The sequence below is a fragment of the Sander vitreus genome, chromosome 20 (assembly GCF_031162955.1).
Source record: "Sander vitreus isolate 19-12246 chromosome 20, sanVit1, whole genome shotgun sequence".
In the NCBI taxonomy this organism is placed as follows: Eukaryota; Metazoa; Chordata; class Actinopteri; order Perciformes; family Percidae; genus Sander; species Sander vitreus.
The window spans coordinates 2,475,923-2,499,093 of NC_135874.1; the positions used below are offsets into that span (position 1 = coordinate 2,475,923).

General features: G+C 42.2%; 2 protein-coding genes across 9 annotated transcripts in view; one reads left to right on the plus strand and one right to left on the minus strand.

Annotated features, from left to right (window-relative positions):
• Window positions 1-17,211, plus strand: part of LOC144535340 (nesprin-2-like) — a 114,185-nt gene extending 96,974 nt beyond the window's left edge. For 6 of the 7 annotated variants that reach the window (XM_078277757.1, XM_078277758.1, XM_078277756.1 and 3 more), the window contains 12 exons: window positions 5,046-5,228; window positions 5,907-6,044; window positions 6,390-6,584; window positions 7,100-7,382; window positions 9,944-10,080; window positions 11,823-11,952; window positions 12,913-13,115; window positions 14,459-14,659; window positions 15,000-15,128; window positions 16,329-16,520; window positions 16,665-16,717; window positions 16,855-17,211. In XM_078277757.1, the coding sequence (XP_078133883.1) occupies window positions 5,046-5,228; window positions 5,907-6,044; window positions 6,390-6,584; window positions 7,100-7,382; window positions 9,944-10,080; window positions 11,823-11,952; window positions 12,913-13,115; window positions 14,459-14,659; window positions 15,000-15,128; window positions 16,329-16,520; window positions 16,665-16,717; window positions 16,855-17,083 (2,073 nt within the window). In that variant the 3' untranslated portion in view covers window positions 17,084-17,211. The remainder of the gene's footprint in view (window positions 1-5,045; window positions 5,229-5,906; window positions 6,045-6,389; window positions 6,585-7,099; window positions 7,383-9,943; window positions 10,081-11,822; window positions 11,953-12,912; window positions 13,116-14,458; window positions 14,660-14,999; window positions 15,129-16,328; window positions 16,521-16,664; window positions 16,718-16,854) is intronic. The other variant, XM_078277755.1, reaches the window with a different exon arrangement.
• A 1,638-nt stretch (window positions 17,212-18,849) lies between these two features.
• Window positions 18,850-23,171, minus strand: part of LOC144535343 (estrogen receptor beta-like) — an 82,121-nt gene continuing 77,799 nt past the window's right edge. For both annotated transcript variants that reach the window (XM_078277763.1, XM_078277764.1), the window contains exon 10: window positions 18,850-20,741. In XM_078277763.1, coding sequence (XP_078133889.1) covers window positions 20,627-20,741 — 115 coding nt within the window. In that variant the 3' untranslated portion in view covers window positions 18,850-20,626. The remainder of the gene's footprint in view (window positions 20,742-23,171) is intronic.

The window sequence follows — 23,171 nt, forward strand, 5'->3', positions numbered from 1 at the left end:
ATGTTTTTGACCCAAGGATGGCACCAATAATGTCTGTGGTCTAAAAGATGCATCCTCTGGGGAGCATGACTGTAAATTTAACGGTAAAAGTCCATTAGATTTAGATTTTCTTGTGAACGTGATGATATTTCTACCAGTGAACTGCCACCTGGGGAAAGGTCCAAAACGACCCCAAAACATTAGCCTTCAGTGTTGATCTACGCTATACATCTACTACTCTATCTGTAAGTCCTTAAATAACTCCTGTTATGATTTGACACTAAATTAAATTGAATTGAATTGATGTCGCAAAACAAAGTAGCATCTCAACCAACAGAAATTCAGCAATGATTTCAGTCTTTCAATTATAAGAAATTGAATCAGCTGTCTTTTTTGTTTTGTGTCCCTTTAAAGGAATATGCCATATGAATAGGGTTATTCACCGTCTCCTCTATATTTATATATGTGGGCAAACGCATTTTTGTCTCAGTGCATGCATTGTCTTAGTCCTGTCCGGCCGCCGCTAGTTTAGTTTAGCGTAGTGAATGGAATCCTATGTTGCCAGTTAGCATGTCGTGAGTAAAAGTGACCTGACAACAACAAAAACAAAACTTAATTACTTCTTGTGGCCTGCATGCGGTATCCATGGTATCTCTGCGCCCGAGTAGCAGTGCTTCAGCTGTAGCCTACTTCCACCCAATATAGTCCCAAGTCAATATCTGTCTAGGAAATCGTCTAGTCTTAATCTGCATTGCTATTTGTACTCGTTGTGAATACGCAGGCCACAAGAAGTAATTAAGTTTTGTTTTTGTTGGGTCACTTTTACTCACGACATGCTAACCAGCAACATAGGATTCCATTCACTACGCTAAGCTAGCGGCGGCGCTAATTTCAAAACGTTACTGACATATAGACACTTTACAAACGGATAACCTCGTCATTGTAACCAAAATATGTCTGAGTTTATATGCAAAGCTTATGTCAGTGAACTAGCATGTTGCTACTCCCCACAGTAGGCTGCTTGAAACACCGACTATCAACACACAGGATGAGTTGACCAATCACAGTCCTTGCGGTCTGTGTTGTCTAGACGCAAAGTTAAATTTTTTTGGAGGTGCACGTCGAGCTACGGCGGAGGGCTCGGAAGGGGGTACGCCGTTGATTCGATGCAGAAGCATAAAACAGCCTTAACGCTGTCTGATGCACCCACCGCTAGCCTAGTATAGCACAGATCCTGGAGGTAACCGGCTCCAACCGGCTCCCAATAAGTGACAAAATAACGCCAACATTTTCCTATTTACATGTTGTGATAGCGTGTACAAATAACAAGGTCACATAAGACACAGCCATCTTCTAACTGTATACAGACTGGGAACTATATTCTCAGAAGGCGAAGCACTGCAACTGCTGCTACTTGGGCGGAGTGATTTGCTTGCAGCACACGAGAAGCCCCATGGTGAGGAGCAGAGAGTAACAACGGTACCAGTACTTGGTTATCAAGATGGCTCCTGTGTTTGGTTTGGCCGCTGCTGCATCGCATCTGTGTCAACTTTCCATGTCTGTACTCGTCTTATTTGTTGTCATGTCAGCCCTATCGTCTAACGATTGCATCTCTACTACTCGGACTTATGATCGACGCTCGTTATTGGACATCAGAGTGTCTATGGAAGGACTCTTTGAAAGCTGGGAAAGTTTCAGACAAACTTTTCCGTCCTCCCTCCTCACCTGAGTACCGGCTCCTGTTTACATCCAGGGGCCCTGGTAATCCCAAGAAGGGAGCGCGGAGACAGGGCTGCAGAGCTGGCACTCCGGTCACGAGACGAGGCGAACTTCCTGGACGGGGGTTCTCTGGCCTTGTCGCGGAGAACGGTCCCGGTGGTTGCGGCCGGTTTCCCTCCAGGAAGCGGGTGTAATTACTCCCCAGCCGCAGTACCCGCGGATGTTTCTGCCCGTTGGACGGGTGCCTCTTCTGACCCAGCGATGTGCTGCTGGGAACGTGGACCTGCCGCTACAGATGGTTGCTGTGCTGTCTGACCAGAGACTGACCGCTCGCCGCAGCTGGCGATCACGTGACCGCGTCAGCTGTTTACGGTCCGTTCCGTCACAATCAGCTGTTGAGGATGCAGGTCTGCCATCATCATTACGGTTTGCCTTGCTCAATGCTCGTTCCATTTCTAACAAACTTTTATTCTCAGCGAGCTTTTTACCAGTGAGAATATGGATTTTATGTTCCTTACAGAAACGTGGCAAAGGGAAAATGAGTTTGTTCACTTAAATGAGCTCTGTCCTGTTGGCTGCTCTGTTACTGGGACGCCCCGCATGGCACGCCGTGGGCTTGCTGCTGTGCATCGTGACAGATTCATATGTAGAGCCATAAACTCTGAAAGTTTTTCCTCTTTTGAATCACAGATGCTCAAAGTAGGTTCTTTTAACACTTTTTACAGTGTGTTGATTTACTGCCCTCCCGGCCCGGCAAGCATCTTTCTTACTGATTTTACTGACTTCCTATCGTCTATCATCAAACTGGAAAAGGTCTTAATTATTGGAGACTTTAACCTGCATATTGATGATTCTACATGTAACACAGCTGCTGACCCTGACACGCACGGAGATGAGAATGGTATGTATGGACTTGTGTAACTCTGGGGGATACGGTGAATAAGCTAAAGTCCCAATAAGTCGGCGTGTTCCTTTAAAATACATCCAAAAGATGAATATTTTACATCTTTACACAGTAGAATTTTGACTCCTGGAAGTGTCTATCATCTGGTTGTTACCAGTTTGTTGTTGTTTATTTTATTAGAAAAAAAATGGCAGGAATGCAAACTGCCTGCAGCTGTGGAGTTCAGCACTTGATGGGATTAGTGTAATTTGTTTTGCTGGATAGTTTTAACACTTTTTTTTTTATGTGTCACAGTGGGAGTTGAGCTTCAGTTGCTCTGAGACACAGAAGTAACCTTTGACCTTCGATGTGTCACTCTGGATTAGAAACAGATTAGTGTCTGGTAATCTGGACTGGGATCCAGTGTAGACCAGCAACCTATATACTGACTGTAATGGAAGCTCTGGGAGCGTAATGGTTAGAATCACCATAAAGTGACTGGGAAATGTTGTTAATGGTCCTGAGCAACTGGTAGTGGACGCCTGCTGCTTTAGCCTGCTTTAACTTGTCAGACTGGATATTGACCTTATTTAAATGTGAGATGGAAAAAAGACAATGTGTGCTTCCTTGCCAAAAATCCAGGCTTGGCCCTTGATCAGAGCTTTTGGTTGACCATTGGCATTTTGAGTTCATAATCTGACCTTGTTGTGAGTGTAAAGGTATTTGTGAAAATCAATCAATTAGTCAATCAGTTGATACTTCAAGATCCAATCAAGTACATCTTTCATGTGGTGATATAGTCAAAAGTGTTTTACAAGTGAGCGATTCAAAAATCGAAAATCTGTACTGAAACACAAAAAGGTAAATAACGGTGAAACCTCAAGATCCATATCCATCTAATGTAGAGATATGGCCGGGATGTTTTAGTATTGTTGCTATATAAAGTGTCATACTTCTTTTCAGCTCCATGTACAGTAAACAGAAGTTATATACAGCATGTATGCCCGATTTCATGTGGAGAATGTGATTGGTGCAGACCTATAGCCACTTCCTACTAAAGATGGCTTCTCAGTGTCTCATAGCATTTGCCTGATGAAGGTCTAGTACAGAAACAAATTGATCTTTCTTAAGTTAGACAGTGTGCGGGAGTTTGTTTGCGACTTTGGACCTGCTTGTATCTCTCCCCCGCACCTGTCTAATGAAATAGATGTGTATATTCCTGTTCTAAGAAGTTTTCATAAAATACAATCTTACTTTTTGTGACCACACACATTTAGAGAAATATAAAATGACCATACTTACAAAACACGCAACGATACAAGCTTTTCAAATGACTCTTTACAAAATGCAACATTTCAGATTAACCATGACTACTTAAGTCAATCTAGGATTAGAAATTCAAAAGGCCTCTCTATTAAGGAGCCACTTCTTTAAATCTCCCCCTCTCTCTCTCTTTCTGATAAACCTACTATTTGTCAATAAATTCCCATATCTTTCAGGAAACGGATGATTTTTTTCCGTAACATTTTTACATTGTATGGCGCTATTATGTTCTATACTTTCTTTTGATTCTTTTGATGTTTTTCCCAACATATCCTTTTCCACATGGACATGTTAACAAATAAATCAGACGTCCAAAGCTGCAGAGTGATATTCTATATGTGCAGATATCACACTGTCCCTTTCAGTCTGTACACCTGAAAAATAATTCTGTGGCCGCTCAAGAACCTTAACAGAGGACTCATACATTTGTATTTTATTTATTTTATCTTGTTACATCTGAAGTGCAACCGATGCAATGTAACGTATACGGGACTTCTCAGCCGTTGATTAATTTGCCGTCCTTGTCCCTGGTTAGGCTTTTAAAAATGACACCTGGTAAAACATTATTAAATAGACATACAAACTAACAATTGAAGCAGACAAACAGGCAGTCACTGATGCATAAAAACTAACAGTAAAGCAAACACGGCCCAGCAGCCACATACAGTACATGCATAAAGAGGAATGATACAGCAGACTGAGGCAGCAACCTAGATGGTTAAAAGCTGACAATTAAAGCAAACGGTCACATAAATGCATAAAAACCAACAGTAAAACAAACACAGACTTTTGTAACTAAGGAAAATAAGTAAAGACATTTACTAAAATAACAACTAAGAATAAAAAAGAAGAGCGTAAATTATACTGTGCTGTATCAAACATCTGACTTAGTGTTGGCCAAGCTATAATTTTACCTTAGTATTAAAAACTTTGTGATCAGTTTATGTTTTTAAATCAGATGGTAAGCTATTCCAAATCTGTGGGCCTTTAACTGAAAAAGAGGACTGCCCGAATGCTGTCTTTCACTTTGCAAGTTTACAGTATCAACGGACTGCACCTCTTTCATCTCCTTTACCGGAGGATTTTTGAATCTTTTGAGTTACCAGTTTCGTACTCGTATGTCTTTCCGTTCCGCTCTCAGGCGTTCCAGCGGCAGGTTCACGAGCGTCTGACTCAGCTGGAGCTGGTCAACAAGCAGTACCGCCGCCTGGCCAGGGAGAACCGAACCGACGCCGCCAGCAAGCTCAAAGTCACGGTGCACGAGGGGAACCAGAGGTGGGACGTCCTGCAGAAGAGGGTGGCTTCTGTTCTCCGCAGACTCAAGGTCAGCGTGGACCAATCCCGTGTAGTCCTGGGTGATATACGGATATTATACCAACACCGATATATGAGACTAGATATCGTCTTAGATTTTGATTATGGTAACATCGTGATACGACATAAGCGTTGTCTTTTCCTGGTTTTAAAGGCAGTAAAGCAATGTAATTTTCTGAACTTACCAGACTGTTCTAGCTGTTTTATTATTTGCCTTTTCCCACTTAGTCATTGTATCCACATTATTGGTGATTATTTATCAAAACTCTCATTGTGTTCAACATCGATGTATTTTGTCAAAAATATCGTGATACTTTATCCGTATCGCCCAGCTCTAGTTCTGGTGATATAGTAATTACAAACGGCGATGTTTAGTCCCTTTTAGAAACCATATACCCAGCATCACATACGGCAGCATGGTATCAACTTCTTGATGTCCTTTAGAATTGTAATTGAAATTCTGTTTAAAATTTAGACTTATTTGCATATATCAACATCTGTCTAATATGAAAAGAATCCGATATTTTGGGATTTAAAAATCCCTAAACCCCAGCAACTCGTCCCCCTCGTGACCACGGATGGAATCAACATTGATCAAAGTTAGTAATAAGGTGTAAATGATATTGTTTTAAAATATTGCTGTGATATAAATAACAAATACCGATGCGCGTGCTCTGCATTCCTGCAGCACTTTACCTCTCAGAGAGAAGACTTTGAGGGAACTCGGGAGGGGCTCCTGGTCTGGCTGACAGAGATGGACCTCCAGCTCACCAACGTGGAGCATTTCTCCGAGAGCGACGTCGAAGACAAGATGAGACAACTGAACGTAAGTCCCTGACCTGCAATATGTCCTAAATTAGCCCACACTGTTGACATACTGTACATACATGTTGGTGACTCTGCCTCCTTACATGTCCCAAATGTTTCCTGGTCCCCTCATGTCATTTAAACCCCAGACAGGCTCCAGCTTTAGTGTTGCAGCGCCCCCCCCAATATCACAATGCTACATCCCTGGACATGTTTAAAAAAATCCCTCAAACAACACCTGTTCACCACACACTACGACCTCCCCTAGCTCGGTTTCCCTCGTGTCCTTGGGTTTCGTAAAAGGCACTATATAAATAAGTTAGTATTATCATTATTTTTATTATTATTATGTCCCCCTCTGCAGGGCTTCCAGCAGGAAATCACCCTGAACACCAACAAGATCGACGCCCTGATCGTGTTCGGAGAGAACCTGATCCAGAAGAGCGCTCCCTTGGACGCCGTGCTGATCGAGGACGAGCTAGAGGAGCTGCACTCGTACTGCCAGGAGGTGTTTGGCAGAGTAGCCCGCTTCCACCACCGCCTTGTCCACAGACGGCCCGTCAGTACTGCACATACACATTTCTCCAGGGTTTCCCCGTGTTTTGCAAGCCTGGTGGCCCACCGTTCCTAAGTTGCCCCTTCACCGGGCTTAGGTCACTGGGAATTAGTTTTTAACTAGTTACAGCAAGACGGCTCGGATGGAAACTTAAGACTTAAGTCATATTTTCAAATCTCCTGTTAGCTTTCAGCACTGACTTAATGTAGGGCCCTATGCAATTTGTCTTGTTTTTTTTTTTGTTTTGTTTTTTATTCTTCTCAATTTCTCAATTCCGTCCATGATTCTGTGTGTGGCTGGCCCCAGCCGGGCCCTCGTTGAAAAAAGACACTTGCCACCAGGCTAAACAACTTTTCTGGGGGAAACCCTGAAATTTCTCTGTTCATCACAGTCCATTACACATGGACATTTTGCACTATGCCCTCCTCAGTGTGTGTGTGTGTGTGTGTGTGTGTGTGTGTGTGTGCGTGCGCGTTTGTGTTTGGTACTTAATTTCTTTTTCTTTAATGTTTTTGAAGGTTCTGGAGGAGGAGAGGGAACTGTCAAACCTGGACGACTCCCCTGATCTGACCAACGGGACGTCCTGGGGGGAGGTGAGGAAGAAGGAGGAGGAAGCGGAGGGCCCAGCAGCTGGACTGCAGGTCATGTGCCACCTCCTGGCCCCCCCTCTGGAGCGGTCGGGACGAGAGACCCCCATCAGCGTGGACTCCATCTCGCTGGAGTGGGACCACACGGTGGACGTGGGAGGATCGTCGTCACATGAGGATGACGAGGAGGCCACTTTCTTCAGCGCTCTGTCAGGTGATAACAGCTGTTTATCGCAGAACTTGTTTTTAACGTGGTTTTAACAGGATTTCGTGGCCTTTTTTTGAGATTGTTACGGCCCAAAATGCCTGATTTCGCGGGAGCTTTTGTAAAAAAATTGCGATAAAAGTTGTGATGTCTTTTGTATATTTGTTGCAATTAAGTTGCGGGAGACAGATTTCTTTTTTTTTTTTTTTTTGTATAGTTTAAAAATAAAAAGGAAACTTGTTTTGGGGAGAATAAAACTACTCTGGGCTGAGATTTCCTAGTAACCTTTCCAAAAGGCTCAGGATGCTGCAAATGTTGGTATAATATGAAAATGGCTGGTGGATTTAAAGGGGTGGACAAACATAAGACCTCATTTCGAAGTTAGCCAGTGTGTTATTTATCAGTGGAGACCGTTTTCAACACTTTTCATCCAGTCCTTCCAGTTGCAGAGTTCGCTGGTGCTAGGCTAGCGCAAGTCAACAGTATCTGCTAGCCTGCCACTAAAAACACTTACCCACTCCACAGTACACCCGAGGCAAATAAATTATAACGCTAGACTATCGATGTAAATGTCTGTGTTGATAGAGTAATGTTAGAAATAAAACTACCCTTCCATCTCAATGATTTTTGACATTTTGAGGGACTAGTTTCTCTGCAGCGGCAGAATTTTACTTCGCTCTGGTTAGTAGTACTGTGCCAAAAAGTAAACGGAGAAACGCACTACAGTCGGGACACCTAGTAGTAGCCTAGTACAGTGGTATTGAAGCACTGGATTGGAAACTAAAGACTAGGCAACATTGGTGTTTCAGTGTGCATTTAGAAATTGTAAAAATAAACCAAACAGATGGGCACCACAAAGTTTCCACGAATTTCCAATGGGAGATCCAGAAAGGAACCAACTGTGGCTTCTTGCTGCTGGCTTGGACATCAAGGCGGAGACTCTACTCAAGTGGCAAATGTGTAGTGATCATTTTAGACCAGACGACTTTGAAAAACCCAGCAATCTAAAGGCCCACAAGTCTACTGATAGATTGAGACTGACAACGTTAGTGGAGATGACATTACAGTTCAATGCATTGTGGAGAGTGACAACGTTAGCTAACGGTATAGCTACACTCTTGGTAGATACCTGGCTGGGCTAACCGCTAACTTTAGATAATTGTTGACAGAAAAGTCATGTAAGCTCGGCCAGTTTACATGCAAATTGCAGCGGCAGGTAAATAAACTCGTGTGATTGTCATGGAAACCGGCTTTCTCAGTAGCCTAGGTAATATCACTCCGCTGATGCTGTAGCCTATGCTACCAACTACAGGGAACAAAGTATAACTATTGCAATGCGATGCAAGGGTAGTTTTATTTCTAACATTATATCAACAGACATTTACATCGATAGTTTGGCGTTATAATTTGCCTCGGGTGTACGTGTCGATCTCCGAATGCAACGTAACAGGGAGGAGAGTAAAGATGGAAAGCTCCTAAAGCTTAATTCCATATAAATGCACGGATAATTCATTGTTTTGTCGTAGTGAAAAACAATATTGACCTTGTAGTTGGAAAAAGGAGCCTCATATAAGAAACAATACTAAAATCAATAGATGCGTTCATTCGCATTCAGAGATCGACACTTTTTGACGGGCAAGATGCCGGCGAGCGGAAAAACCAACTGCCAAGTGAGTTATTCGAAACCTTAGTAAACTCTGTGTACACAAACAATGTTCTCAATGCTTGAGTTCATGTGTAGAGCCCCTGGTGATACTTCAAGCAAAGTTTCATGTTGTCGAGCCTTCTTAGTGTTTTAAAAATGGTGATTTTGATGCAATCATAGTAGTGCTCCTAGCACTCCCATTCAAAAGGCCATTTGACCGAAAATGAAAATACGGTCAATCTTAAAAGTGGCGTTTTATCCAATTATGCTTTTACGAAAGTTTGACTCGGGTACATTCACAAAAAGACCCTAGGTTGCATTTTGGCGAGAGTTACGCTTTAACTCTCCTAACAGTTTCGCAACCTTTCCAGAGCAGCTTCTAGACACTGTTGACCTCCACTCTCTCTTCCAGATGCGAAGTCGTCAGAGAGCTCAGAGTGCTTTGTTAAAGCGACTGTCAGAGCAGCGAAAGCTGCCTCGGGTAGGCACTCTGTATCCTGCACGCCACTGCCTCGCTGTGCGCTGTATCCCACATCCCCGCCCCTCATCTAACTCACAGATGTTTTGCCACATTTGTACCTCGAGTGACAGATGTGGCTGTGAACCACTCATCATCCACTTTAAAGATTACAAAGATTGTTTGTTTACCCAGATCAAATCTTTAGAGTGAAAACATGAAGCATGCAGCAATGGATGTTACTTACTTGTGCTATCCATTTATGTTTATATAATGCTGTTTTTGCACGTTTGACAGATACTTAGTCTTATGCATGTGTCGGCTGGTTTGTGTGAATCATAAGACTTGCACGGTCCTTGTTCCCCATTATTACTCTGTTTTCTCTCTCTTTATCCGTCCCTGTGGTTTATTTATTTTTTGGTTTTGACCATCACTTTAACTTTTTTCCTTCTCTCTCTCTCTCCTCAGTGAAGTCAGGGACCGACCCGCCCAGCTGGCACCAGCCCTGCTCCCCAGAGAGGAAACGAGTTCACCGAGAAATCCTCCGGGACCTAAGCTCGTCTCCCACACACACCAGCAGTACTCCCTTCCACCAGCAGGGCTATGTAAGGACACGCACATCAACATCTTCGACATCTTTTAATTTTTCAGTTCAATTCAATTTAAGTATCAAATCATAACAAGAGTTATTCAAGACACTTTACAGATGGAGTAGGTACAGTGTTCATTTTAGGACATCCTCAGATCTCAGACTCAGGTGTCAGACTCAAACGAAAAGACATCAGGTCACAGGCAAATTGGCATTGGAGTAGCCTAAAAGTCACTCAGTCTCAGAAAAACCTCTGTCATCTTCAGACAAAACTGCATTAGTCTCAGAAAAAACGGCCTCGGACCAAACGTCGTCTGTCAAGTCTATGAGTCAAGTGTCAGACCAAAAAAGCATCATGTCTCAGAAAAATCTCCCTCAGCTGAAACTGCTTCAAACAAAATCTCCCTCAATGTTGATAGATGTAGCGTTATAGTTTTAAAAATATCAATAAACAACAAAGCAATCCTGCTTCCCTGGCAATAAGACCGAAATAATAATACCATTGAACCAAAACCATTGAAATACATTAGTTTAAAAAACGTGCTGATATCACGAAAAAAACGAATTAAACATGTCGGTACACAAATCAATAGATTAAATTACGTGAACATTTCACTAACTGCCGTGAGACTGGGTATTCACTGTAAAAGCTGCTATCTACTTTAGCTAATTCAGAAAGCTAGTCAACAGCTCCCTCATCTGGGCAACGTTATCTCTGACAACTTTTTTTCTGACAAAGTTTTGTCTGAGGCTGAGAGAGGTTTTTCTGAGACATGACGCCTTTTCATTTGAGGCCGTTTGGTTTGAAGCAGTTTCAGCTGAGGGAGGTTTTTCTGAGACATGACGCTTTTTGGTCCGAGGCCGTTTTTTTCCGAGACCTAATGTATTTTGTCTAAAGATGACAGAGGTTTTTCTGAGACTGGGTGACTTTTAGGCTACTCCGATGCCGATTTGCCTGTGACCTGATGCCTTTTCGTTTGAGTCTGACACCTCAGTCTGAGATCTGAGGATGTCCTTAAATGAACCCCGTAAGTAGGTTTAGACCACATTCTATAATTTACAAAGACCCAACAATTCCCCCAAGAGCAAGCATTTAGTGCAACAGTGGCGAGGAAAAACTTCCTTTTAGGCAGAAACCTCGGACAGACCCTGACTCTTGGTGGGCGGTTGTCTGAGTACAAGTAAAATGACCGGTATAAAAATCTACTCAAGTAAAAGTGAAAAGTAGCTCATTTAAAATGTACTCAGAGTAAAAGTTACTCTTTAACAGCAGGGGGAGATACTTATTCATACTTTTTAATATCTTTTAATAAAAATACTTATTAAATACTTATTAAATCGCAGTCTTTTGCGATTTGATAAGGGCACAAAGACATTCGATTTTAGTTTGTTGACAGATACTTTGCCAAAGCGACGGTGCAAAACAACGTCAGAGACCTTTTTTTTATTTCCTTTTTTTTTAACTCGGTAACCAATGTGATTTCAAATGTAGCAAAGTACAATACTTGAATCAAAACATACTGAAGTAAAAGTTAAACTACAAATTTAAAAAAGTACTTTAAAAAGTTAAAGTACACAAAAAACTATTCCAATAACAAGAGTAATTGCAATTTGTTACTTCCCAATTCTGCATTTACTTAAAAGATTTCTTCCATCGTCCAAAGAAATTGAAATCCAGCTTGACACAGCATGTTAAGTGGCTGAAGATGAGGGTTGTAGGTTAAAGTGGTGTGTGTGTGTGTATATATGTGTGTTCAGGCTAAGCTGATGTCGGAGTGCAGCGGCAGCATCAGCAACGTGAAGCGAGTCCAGCGGATCCTGAACGACGAGGAGGAGCCGGAGGATCCGGGTCTGACCAGCAGCACGGCCGACAAGCAGACCAGCACAGGTACGTACACAGAGGGGGGGAAATTGTTTGTCTTTGTAAATTATAGAGTGTGGTCTAGACCTACTCTATCTGTAAAGTGTCCTGTGTTGTGATTTGACACTATAAATACAATTGAATTGACTAATGGACATTTTAGAAAATACAGATTGTACTATAAGTGTCGTGGACTGGTCTGTGTGACCAAAGGAGGACTACTTTCCCCTCACAAAGACCACGTTGCAACTTTCAAGGTTTTTCGTTCTTGATAAGATTTTTAGAGATGTAATAAAAAGCTGCTTGCAGTGCACAGAGCTCTGCCGGACAACGCGAAAAGGACACACTCACCGTTCTTTTAAACCCACTGCCACAGATGACACAGAGCTTGGTGTGACATAAATTTAAATAAACCCACAGTTACATTATAAGATAAGAAAACCTTTATCGTCTGTAACGAGTGACATAAATTTGTCTTTGACGAGGCAGGCTCAAAAACATACAAGGGCATAAAAGATACATACCATTAATTAAACGGTAAAGTACCGAAGCGATCCTGGTGCGATACAGGAGTCCTCCTTAAAAAGTCAGAGTTAACATAATGTTTGTGTAACAGAAAAACTTATTTGTGTATTTCATATCAATTTTAATCATCTCGAGACCCCTCAGATGTACCTTGGGTTCCACCGAAGGTTCCCCAACTCAAGGTTGGGAATCTCTGCTCTAAAAGAACAACATCTAAGCCTGATTAATGACACAGCGAAAGAAAAAATAAATGTCAATTTATGTCCATTTAATGGTCAAATGCTCACTTACATATACACTTGTGCACCAAATCCTGGGTAAAATAAATTCATTGAAACAAGTCACCCTGCTAATGTTTTAAAAAAGAGACCTAACTAAAAGCGGTATCTTGAGAAACGCAACAATTGAACACGGCACATTTACAGCAGTGTTCACGAGCGTTTATTAACCGCATCTCCACAGGTGTGATCGAGCGCTGGGAGCTGCAGAGGTTCAATGACAAGACGGACGTCAAGCGGGACCTGGAGCAGTGGCAGAAGCTGAACTCTGACCTCTGCAATGTCACTTCCTGGTTGGGCAGGGTGCTGCCAGAGCTGGAGAGGCTAAAGCAGATCGCACCGCCCACCGGCATCCGAGACATCGAAGCCAACATCGGGAAACTGAAGGTAACGTCTCATCGCAATACGGAGGAGAAACACTTTTTCTGTGTTACTATTCGGTCCGGTAGATACCGGTTAAGGCACCGGTGCCGTATTAGCACCGGGTTTCGGTACCCAACCCTAGCGATCACGATTCGATTTGCGATTATTATTTTTTAAAAGTATAGCTGTTGTTGAATACTCACCGTGTAACAGATAACACATCACGGAGCATTAGAACACAAAACACCATCAAAACCACTCTATATTTCCGGCAATACGTGTCTTTCTTTTAATAAGCATGGAACATTAAACAGTCAAACACAAAACATTTATCACAAAAGCTAAATTTATAATAATAAGAAATCCAATAAATCATATCAGTACTTTTCTGTAAACTGAAATTTCTGATACGCCTCAGTTCAATAGCAATCTACATATTGCACCTTCCACGATCACGTTAAATAAAAATTACGATAATGAAAAATCCACTGAAAATTTCTGTAAACAATCTGTGACATTTAAAGTGGCTATATTATGCTCATTTACAGGTTCATAATTGTATTTTGAGGTTGTACCAGAATAGGTTTACATGGTTTAATTTTTGAAAAACACCATATTTTTGTTGTACTGCACATTGCTGCAGCTCCTCTTTTCACCCTGTGTTCAGGTCTCTGTTTTAGCTACAGAGTGAGACCTCTCACTGCTGGAACATCTTTGTTGGCAGTCGCACATGCGCAGTAGCTAGGTAAGGATTACATCATCTAGCATTCGTAGTACAAGGCAGGATTAGCCGGGAGACTTCTTCTAAGCAAGGGCACACTTCCACCTTTGCGTGGAATACCTGCAGAATAGGGACATGTAAGTAGTTCTTTTGTAGATTATGGTAAACTAGTGTGTGTTGTAGCAGTGTTTTGCCATTCAGAACGAGCTAGCGTGTTAGCCACCTAGTTTTGGCTAGTGACGTAAAGCCCTGCCGATTTTGAACAGCTCACCCGGAGACTGAAGGCAGGACGCATTCAGAAACCGTATCTCACTCAAAACAGCATGGATGTTTTTTTTCCAAGTTTGTATGCGTGTGGAAGCACCAGAGACACAAAATAACACCCCGAATCCCAGAAAAAGTGATTTCTTTAATAATATGGGCACTTTAACATTATTTCTGCATTTATCTTGTGAAAAAACAGTAAATGTAATAATAAAAAGAGGAATATAAAATGTTAAACCAAACATTCAACTTAATATTCACATTTGATTTTCACGTTCTTCACGATAAGCTAAACGCATTCTTTAAAATTTTAATTTGAAACAGATTCATCGTTCAGCCCTAATCCACACTAACATGCATTTCTTTCCTGGCTTCTTTGTAGGAGATGCAGAAGGCCTTCAACAGCTACAAGTGCTTGATGATCTCTGCCAACCTGAGCAGCCGTCACTTCACGCCGGGCGACGCCACCGAGCTGCGGGAGCTGCACGAGGCCCTCGGCTCGGCCAATCAGACCTGGCAGCAGGCGTGCGGCGGCCTGGAGAGCTGGGAGAGGAGGTTGCACCAGGCGCTCATGCAGTGTCAGGTCAGGTGACACGGAGAAACTTGGAACTTGCACTTGGAAGTCTGATTTTCCAAGGTCAAAGTCTGAAACGCGCCCTTCCGTGCTCGGGAACTCTGACGACCTCGTGGCACCCCGAGTTCAAAATCCAAACGACAGTTGCGAAAGCTGTAGTAACATACAGTTATTGGCACTTTTGAGGAAAACGGAACACGCCGTTAATAAGCGCGGTTTAGAAAATGTAATTTGATAAATGCAGCTCATCCGATCTCTGTGTACTCTATCTGTAAAGTTTCCAGAGATAACTTTTGTTGTTATTTGACACTATAAATTAAAATTAATTGAATGGTGTTCTTTTTTTTAGGAGTTTCATGAGACGCTGCACTCCATGCTGTTGTGGCTCGCTCGGGCTGAGAGCAAACTCGGCACCGTGAATGTCAGCGACCGCCGGGTGCCCCGCTCCATCCTGCTGGAGCACCGAGACACACTGATGGTGAGCAGACCACATTACATTACGTGTCATTTAGCTGACCCCTTAATTGGAAGTCACTTCGGATGAAGTGCTTTTAACCTTGAAGGTTAAAATTGTGTGATCATGTGGACTTCCTGTGTGCAAAGCTGCCCCAAAGAACTCACTTTCTTCTTAGACTCAGGCTGTTTGGAGTTGGGACAGAGTGTATGTTCTAGCTTTTTCATCTCTGTGCGCAACGACCAGTAGTTAAACACATGACTGGGGATATACCTGTGTAACTTGCTGGGTTCCAGCATGACCAGTCTGGCAACTGTAGGTTGAAAAGGAGTTTTTACACGATGCTTTAGATTTGAGTGCAGATATACCTGTGTAGAGGGAGGGAGGGATTTTTTCTCGAACCTAAACTCTAAACTACACAGTTGGCACAACATTTGTCTGCGTAGGCAGGTACAAAATGCATACAGTTGACACAAATTGAAAACAAGCTTAACCGAGCCCAAAACAATGGATTTTGACTGCCAAAAGAAAGAATCATGTTGTAAACCTAATGTGTAGGCTAAAGTCAAAGCGAACAGCTGTTGATACAAACAAATCTACACAATCTATGATCAATACAATATATACTATTGTCTTAATTCCATCCAATGTGCTACGGTTGACTGTTGGAAGTGAACACATATCGTCAATGTATTGGATGAATTATTTGATTTTGAGACAGTGTCTTGCGTTTGCATATTATTGTATTTTGAAAATTAGTGTTGGAGTGCAGTTCACAATGTGTTATTCGGAGTACAAAACTCCGATGCGTCCGGTGCGTCGGTGTGTCAAAGTATCGGAAAAATTGTCAAACCAAACACACATCGGGAGATGATGTCGAGGATCCGACTGGATGTATTTTCATTTCCACATACTATTTGAGCGGTATCGTATGTGTAACGATACCTGCCCGTTGCGTGCATGCGTCCCCCGCGGCGACTCCTGTGCGGAGGACTGCATCTTTGTCCTCGTTCAGGCAAAGAGGCGCCTGCTGGTGCCAATCGGGACTCATCAGTCTCACAGGTCAGATGCACTAAAGTTGCTGTTTTCCGTTGTTGCTTCTCAACAGCATCTTTGACTTTCACAAAGTTGCTGTGGACCTCATGCACGTTCACAACTTGTTTTAGCAGAAAAGTCACAGTCTAACCGCTGACCGACTGCTGTGCTCTCCATCCCCCTCCACAGGCTCTGCGAGAGGAGCTGCGCAGCCGGCGGCACCGAATCTCCTCGCTGCGGGACATTGGCTCTCGACTCATGCCGGAGGACGCCGGAGAAGAAGAAGACGAGGCTGAGGAGAAGGTCCGCGTCGTCGCCTGCAAACTGCAGCTGCTGCTGCGCCGGGTGGCCACCGACCTGCGCACGCTGTGGGGGAGACTGGTAGGGCCGTCAATTGGAAAAAGACCTTTATTCAGCTCAACTGTGACCACTTTGACTTTTAATACTTACGTACTTTGACTCAAGTTTGATACTTCCGCCGCTGCACAACAACCAATTAACATGTTAACTTGTCTGTTGCTTCAGGAGGAGGAGGATGACGATGCAAACGCCACAGTTGGACGACCGGCGACCGGAAGGTAACTTTTACAAACCCAAACTGCGCTTTGTGTATCAAATTAGCTTAAGGCTTCAGGTCGCGCTAATTTGAAACCACACTTTAGTAAATAAGACTCTATCTTGGCAATAAATAAATGACAAACTTCACCGTTAACAGTTCCTCCCCATCCAGGGAGGAGAGGTGCCGTTCTTCCCCGCGGCGCGAGACCTTCTTCCGCCGGGTTCTACGCGCCGCCTTCCCGCTGCACCTGCTCTTCTTCACCCTGCTGCTTCTGACCGGCCTGCTGCCTATGTCCGAAGACCACCGCAGCTGTACGCTGTCCAACAACTTGGCCCGCTCCTTCTACCCCATGCTCCGCTACATTGATGGCCCTCCGCCAACGTGAAAAAACAAGCGCCCGTCTTGTGTTTTTTGGACTCCGTGTTTTTGCCCTACTTCAAAATGTATTTATTCGACTTCCGCTGTTGTGTACAATAAAATGTGCTTGCTTTCACAGTTTTGAAAAAGTTTTAAAAAGTTTTGGAGAAAACTAAAGTAATCTGCGCAGTTTGCAAGGTCAAATTTCATTACCACAGAAGTAATTTGTCTTTGAAATATCACCTCAAAGCAAAACACCTAACTATATCTACAGGGCTTCGCCAATCTACATTACAGGAGTGTGGTACTCGTGGCCCAATAACGAAGCCTGTAAGTGAGAAGCTAACTAATGCTTTGGCTAAACTGTATAGCTAAAAACTTCTGCCCAATTAGCAAAGTAGAAGACGATGGACTGAGAGAAGCATTAAAATTGCATCGGGACACACCTCTTATAATCTACCCTTGAGATGTATGAAAGCGAAAGGGCACGGAAGATAAACATGCTTGAGCAAACAAAGAACGTCGCTCTTACAGGTGAACATTGGACTTCTGTGAACAATGACAACTACTTAGGCGTCACCAGCGCACTTCATTGATAATGAATGCAATCTGCATCGTTCGCACTGTGAGTAAAACAGAAGAGCAACACTACAACAGAAAAGAAATCCAAGGCCCTGCTGAACTCAGCAGAAGTGTTAGTTCATTACACCGAGAATTAATACTGTTGTGTGATGCTTCACCGTACGACGTGGGCGCTGTTTTATCACACCTGATGGATGATGGAAATGGATATGACATGAAACCCTGGGTTTCATGTCACGCATATTGTCCCCTGCTGAAAAGAAATACTTGCAGCTGGACAAAGAAGGCTTGGCAATTATATACGATGTCCAACAACTTTGCCTGCTCCTTCTACCCCACGATCCGTTACACCGACGGCCCTCCGCCCACGTGAAAAAACAAGCGCCCGTCTTTTGTTTTTTGGACTTCATGTTTTTGCTGTATTTCAAAATATATTAATCATTTGTGTTGTTCCGCAGTTGTGAAAAAAAAATAAAAGCCATAGCACCGGTTGGTTTGAAAGTTTTGTCATTTTTATATGTAAGTTTGCCATCCCGCTTCAACCCACCAAACATCTTCGATACGCAAAGACAAAATGTATTTTAATAACTATTTTCTACTTCACTCTAGTCTGTGGCATCTAATTTGAAGGATAAAGGGCAGTTGTTAACAAAGCCTCCAGAAAGTGACGAGTACACCAGCCATCTTCTACCGCTGCAGCTATTTTTACTGTTTTTCGTAGAAGGCGGCTTGTTGATAGCACATTTTGTACAGAAAAAACTGTTTGATTTAGAGATGTTTAAGAAGTGACGAGCTGTAAGATATTCCTTTTTCCTTTTAAACCGCAGTGACTCGTCTGCTGTTCTGTAACCGACGCAACTACTATAACTATCAGATCATTTTAATGGTGTTGACGATTTTTGTATATCCTTATATACAAAAATCGTCAACACCATTAAAATTTTTTTGCCCTTGCAAACTACTAAGAATGAAATAACTAAATTAAGTGCACAATGAAAGATCATCATATGTATGTAATTAACATTATTATTGATCATAATTGTAAAAGAGTAGCCTATGATTTGATACTGAGCGTTTGATCCTAATTTGTATATAATCTCAGCCTTGCCCTCATAACAGAAACAAAATACATAAATTGTGTAAAGTTGGATTTATTTTGTGAACTGTCATTTATGGAATGTATAGATTTTCAATTGACAATAAACTGTGTGTAGAGAAAGACACCAGCTAAGATCAAGCTGATCGGTTTGACCGGCAAAAACTTCTACAAGATCTGAAATATGAGTGTGTGTGGTGCACAAACACAAATATTTTCAGCATCAGATTTAGGTGTGTGTGTGTGTGTGTGTGTGTTGCATGCATGCACAAGCTACAGTACAGACACCAGAAAAGATAGTGAACATGTATCTGTCTATTAGCAGTGGCAGGATAATCTGGCACCAAGGTTGAATTTACATTGGCAGAGAAGTGGCGCGGGTCACGTCTTAACATCCAAAAAGGACATCAATTATGCATTTGCGGTATAAATCCAATATTCCGAGGACGAGCCGGTTCCGGACCGATGCTTGTGCGTTGTCCGTTTGGGAAAGTGCGCAAATTACACACAGAACGTCGACGGTTCCGTCGTGTTTGCTTGGTTTGCGATGTTCGCTGCTTGCACTAGGGTGTGATAGTAGTTAATTTAAATTGGCCAATAGGAGTTGTGTCCTAAAATAATTGCAAATAATGACCGAGATCTGGTCTACTGTACTTTAATATACTACGTAAAGAGCGCTTGCTGTAAAAAGTAGATTGAATAAACTAAAGCAAACTTTGCAGCCAAACGCACTACAATTTTACAAAGTTACATTGAATGTAAATTTGGCATGTTAGCTTGTTTAGCTACATGCTGATGTTGGCACATCATGTTAGCTTTTCTCTTGAATTAAGCTACGGCCGACAAGATTTCAGTCACTAGTATCACAGGGAGCTAGACTGTTACGGTGCTGACATTATAATGTGAGTACGTCGACGTGTGTACAATAAGCAAACTAATGTTTAGCGTGGTAGTTATATTAATAATATGCCTACATTTGGTACATTTGCTAAAGTACAGCTAAGGCGGACAGGACTTCATTGAATAGCTTTTAAAGGGGTCTTTAAATTTACGACTATACATCTATTGTACATACAATCGGCATTGGGTTAATTTGACTTATGCTGGTGCCGAGCACTTTATGTTAGGAATGTAACATATGTACAGTAAAAAGGTTGATATATTTACACAATAACTTTTAATACCTTAAAAAAGGGCAGTCGACTCGTGTAGCGTATTGAATTAAATTTGACTTTTTTTTCCCAAGTGCTAAACTCGCCACATATCCTACTGTGTAAATCCAGCCTTAGTTTAACCAGACGAACAGGGAAGAAAGCTCACGTTAACGGTCATTTTGTTTAAAGGCCACAAACAGCTGATTCTTGACTCCACTGAAACTTGTTTGTACAAAGAGTAGAAAAATCCTGGATATACAGGCACCGTTAAAACACAAGTACACAAGTAGTAGTGAAGGAGAAAAACACCCCAGTGTGATAGAAAACACCACCCTTTTTTTTCTTTAGCTATATGACTAACATCCCTTATGGAAATGGACCACATGCAACTTTTTTGTTAGTCATTGCAGATTGTAGATGGCTTGTTCTGGATGTTATACCGAGGTGAAAAAAGAGATACAAATACTGTATATCAAAAAAGAGCTCAAACTGACTGGCAGAGGTCCAGCGATGTTCTCGTGAACACCCGCTGTAGTGCACATTCACAAAGAAATATTTACGCACGTAAAATATACATTCGATCAAAAACGTTTTGTTTTCAAAGACTAAAAACACTTTACCTCACGACAGCGCTTTCTGCTTTTTTTTTTTTTATTTATAAATTTTGTTTGTTTCCTTTTCTCGATCTCTGGGGGATGGAAAGCCATGAAAGGTTCAATCTCAGTCTCTTTCAGGCCTGTCACCCCTCTAAGGCGGTTTCCATGACGACTCGATCGGCGACGATGTAGTCTGTCAGTTCTGCCGACAGACCTGTGTCTCCCGTATCCATTGACCACTGCTCCGGATGGATGTACCTGTGAGGAAAGTTATTACAGTTATTTAGCAGAGGTGAAGAAAATGAGGTCATTAAGGACCAGTTTGGCATACCGAGAGTATTTCAACTTTTTCTCCAACATCATAGTGTCAAAACTGGCCTCGCAGCACGTATTTCTGCATCACATCTTAATATTCTTGGACAATTATGTACAATAATTACTTGGTGCAATATCTCTCATTATTCTCTGCTGCTAATTATACTGTACTTATTCATGTTTGTACTGTATTCATGTACAAACAAATACATACTGTATGTACACTGCACTACAGTAGAATTTGTACAATCCATTGTTTTAGAAACACTTTTAAACCTTACTTTTTTAACCTCTCACTTTACTTCTTAATGTTTTTATTTCTTACTGTACCTATGTTACTTTACCTGTGTTATTGACTCGCTCTTTTCTTACTCTTTTTTACCTTGAATTTGACTGTGAGCAACTGTAACTCAACAATTTCCCTGAGGGGATCAATAAAGTATTCCGATTCTGATTTAAAATCAAGCATAAAATATTGATTTTCTTTTTTTATTACTTTTTCTTATAACTTATTTCATTTTCTCTCCCTCATTTCCTTTTCCCTCCCCATCTGTAACCCTGGGGAGGTAAGGTAAATCCTCTTACTTTCCTTTAGGCTTCATTTGCACCAAATCAGGCATCACGGCGGAAACGGCAGTTCTCCTACTCGTTTGAATGCGGGTAGCGCATTTAGGCTGCGGCAGTGGGGACCACAGGGGATGCCGAGAGAACAGCAGTGTGGTTAATGAGGACGTAGTCAAAAACACTGCAGCAAACGAGCCCAAAACGGTTCCTCGTGTCCATAAAGCCGAGAACAACTAAACGAGCCGGTTTTGGACCGATGCTCGTGCGTGTGTAATCCATTCGGGAAAGTGCACTAATTACACAAAGAACGCTGACGGTTCCATCGTGGACTTTGGGCTTTTGCACTTTGTAAACCTATAACATGCACAAAAATATATATATATATATATGATAGGAAGGTGGAAAAACAAAAAAGCATAATATGAGCACTTTAAAGTTGAATACATATGTAAAAGATAGTTTCCAATGTTCACTACCTGCACTGAGACCCTGTGACCACCTACTGCAGGTGTGATGTCATCCTCTTCCCTTCCTTTAGGTTGAATTCGCACCAAATCGGGTGTTGCGGCGAAAACGGCAGTTCCCTTATTCATTTTAATGTGGGTAGTGCGTTTAGGCTGCGGCGGTGGGAACTGCAGGGGATGACCAAAAAAATGTAGCAGCATGTGGCCAACAGTTGAAACAGAATCAACTTTTTTTATGATAGTTTTTATTGTTTTATATTTTTTAAACATACAGAACAAAACACAATTGAACAACCCTCTCCCACCCTCTGCGGTCTCGAGGAAAACAAAAACAAGCAAATAAACAAAAACAGAACTCACAGTCACAGTCACAGTCGCTCTCCTCTAATTCTTGTGATGCTGAGGTCATTAGGACTGATACTTGTGCTGCTGCATTTTTCCATGGGTCTTAGTTGATGATTTGGCTTTGTTAATCCTTGCTGTAGAGAGCTCAAGCATAACTGTCTAGAAAATACACCACCCACTGTTTTACACAAACGAGTTTGGGGGGGGGAGCCAGCGCTGAGCTATCATTTTCTTGGTTGTGGTTGATCCAGCTAGCCAAATTTTCTTCTGTCTCCCAAGCAGGTGTAATTTAGTCGTCATTAAGTAACAAAACAATCGGGTCAGTAGGAATTCGACATCCTGTCACATCAGATATTACTGATGTTTTATTCCAAAACTCATGCACCTGTTCACACTCCCAGATCATGTGCAGGAAAGTACCAGTTTGTTCAGGTTGGCAGAACGTGGAATAGGGAGTAGGAATGACTTTAGAGACGTATCTCTTCTGAGGAGTCCATGGCATATGTTGAAGTGGATCTGCTGGTGATTTGGGTTCTTGGAACAGTGGGAAATGTTGACCCAAACTGTCTCCAAATTAATTACGTTCCCCTCCGTGCTCAGCTCTCACTTCCATTTCTTTACTGGGAGTTCTAATTGCATCAGTTTAGCATAAATCCTGGACACTACACCTCTCACAGGAGAATCAACAAGCCATTTAATGATTGGGTGCATCTCAGACTGTTCTCCCATGGTACTCCATAACATTTTAGGGCTGAAGATAAAGCTAGCTCTCAGGTCTTCAAAACTTAACATACCTTCATCATTGAATAGCTGGTCTAGAGTATAAATACCTCTGTCACTCCACTGGTTATAAACAAAAGGTTTGTTACCAGACATTACGTGTATGTTGTGCCAAATTGGGGTGTTCAAATGCCACTTATTGGTGTAGAGCTCCTCCACCTGTTTAAAGTTGGTCAATGTGTTGGTGATAATAGGGCCATAGGGCATACACTTTTTTGGA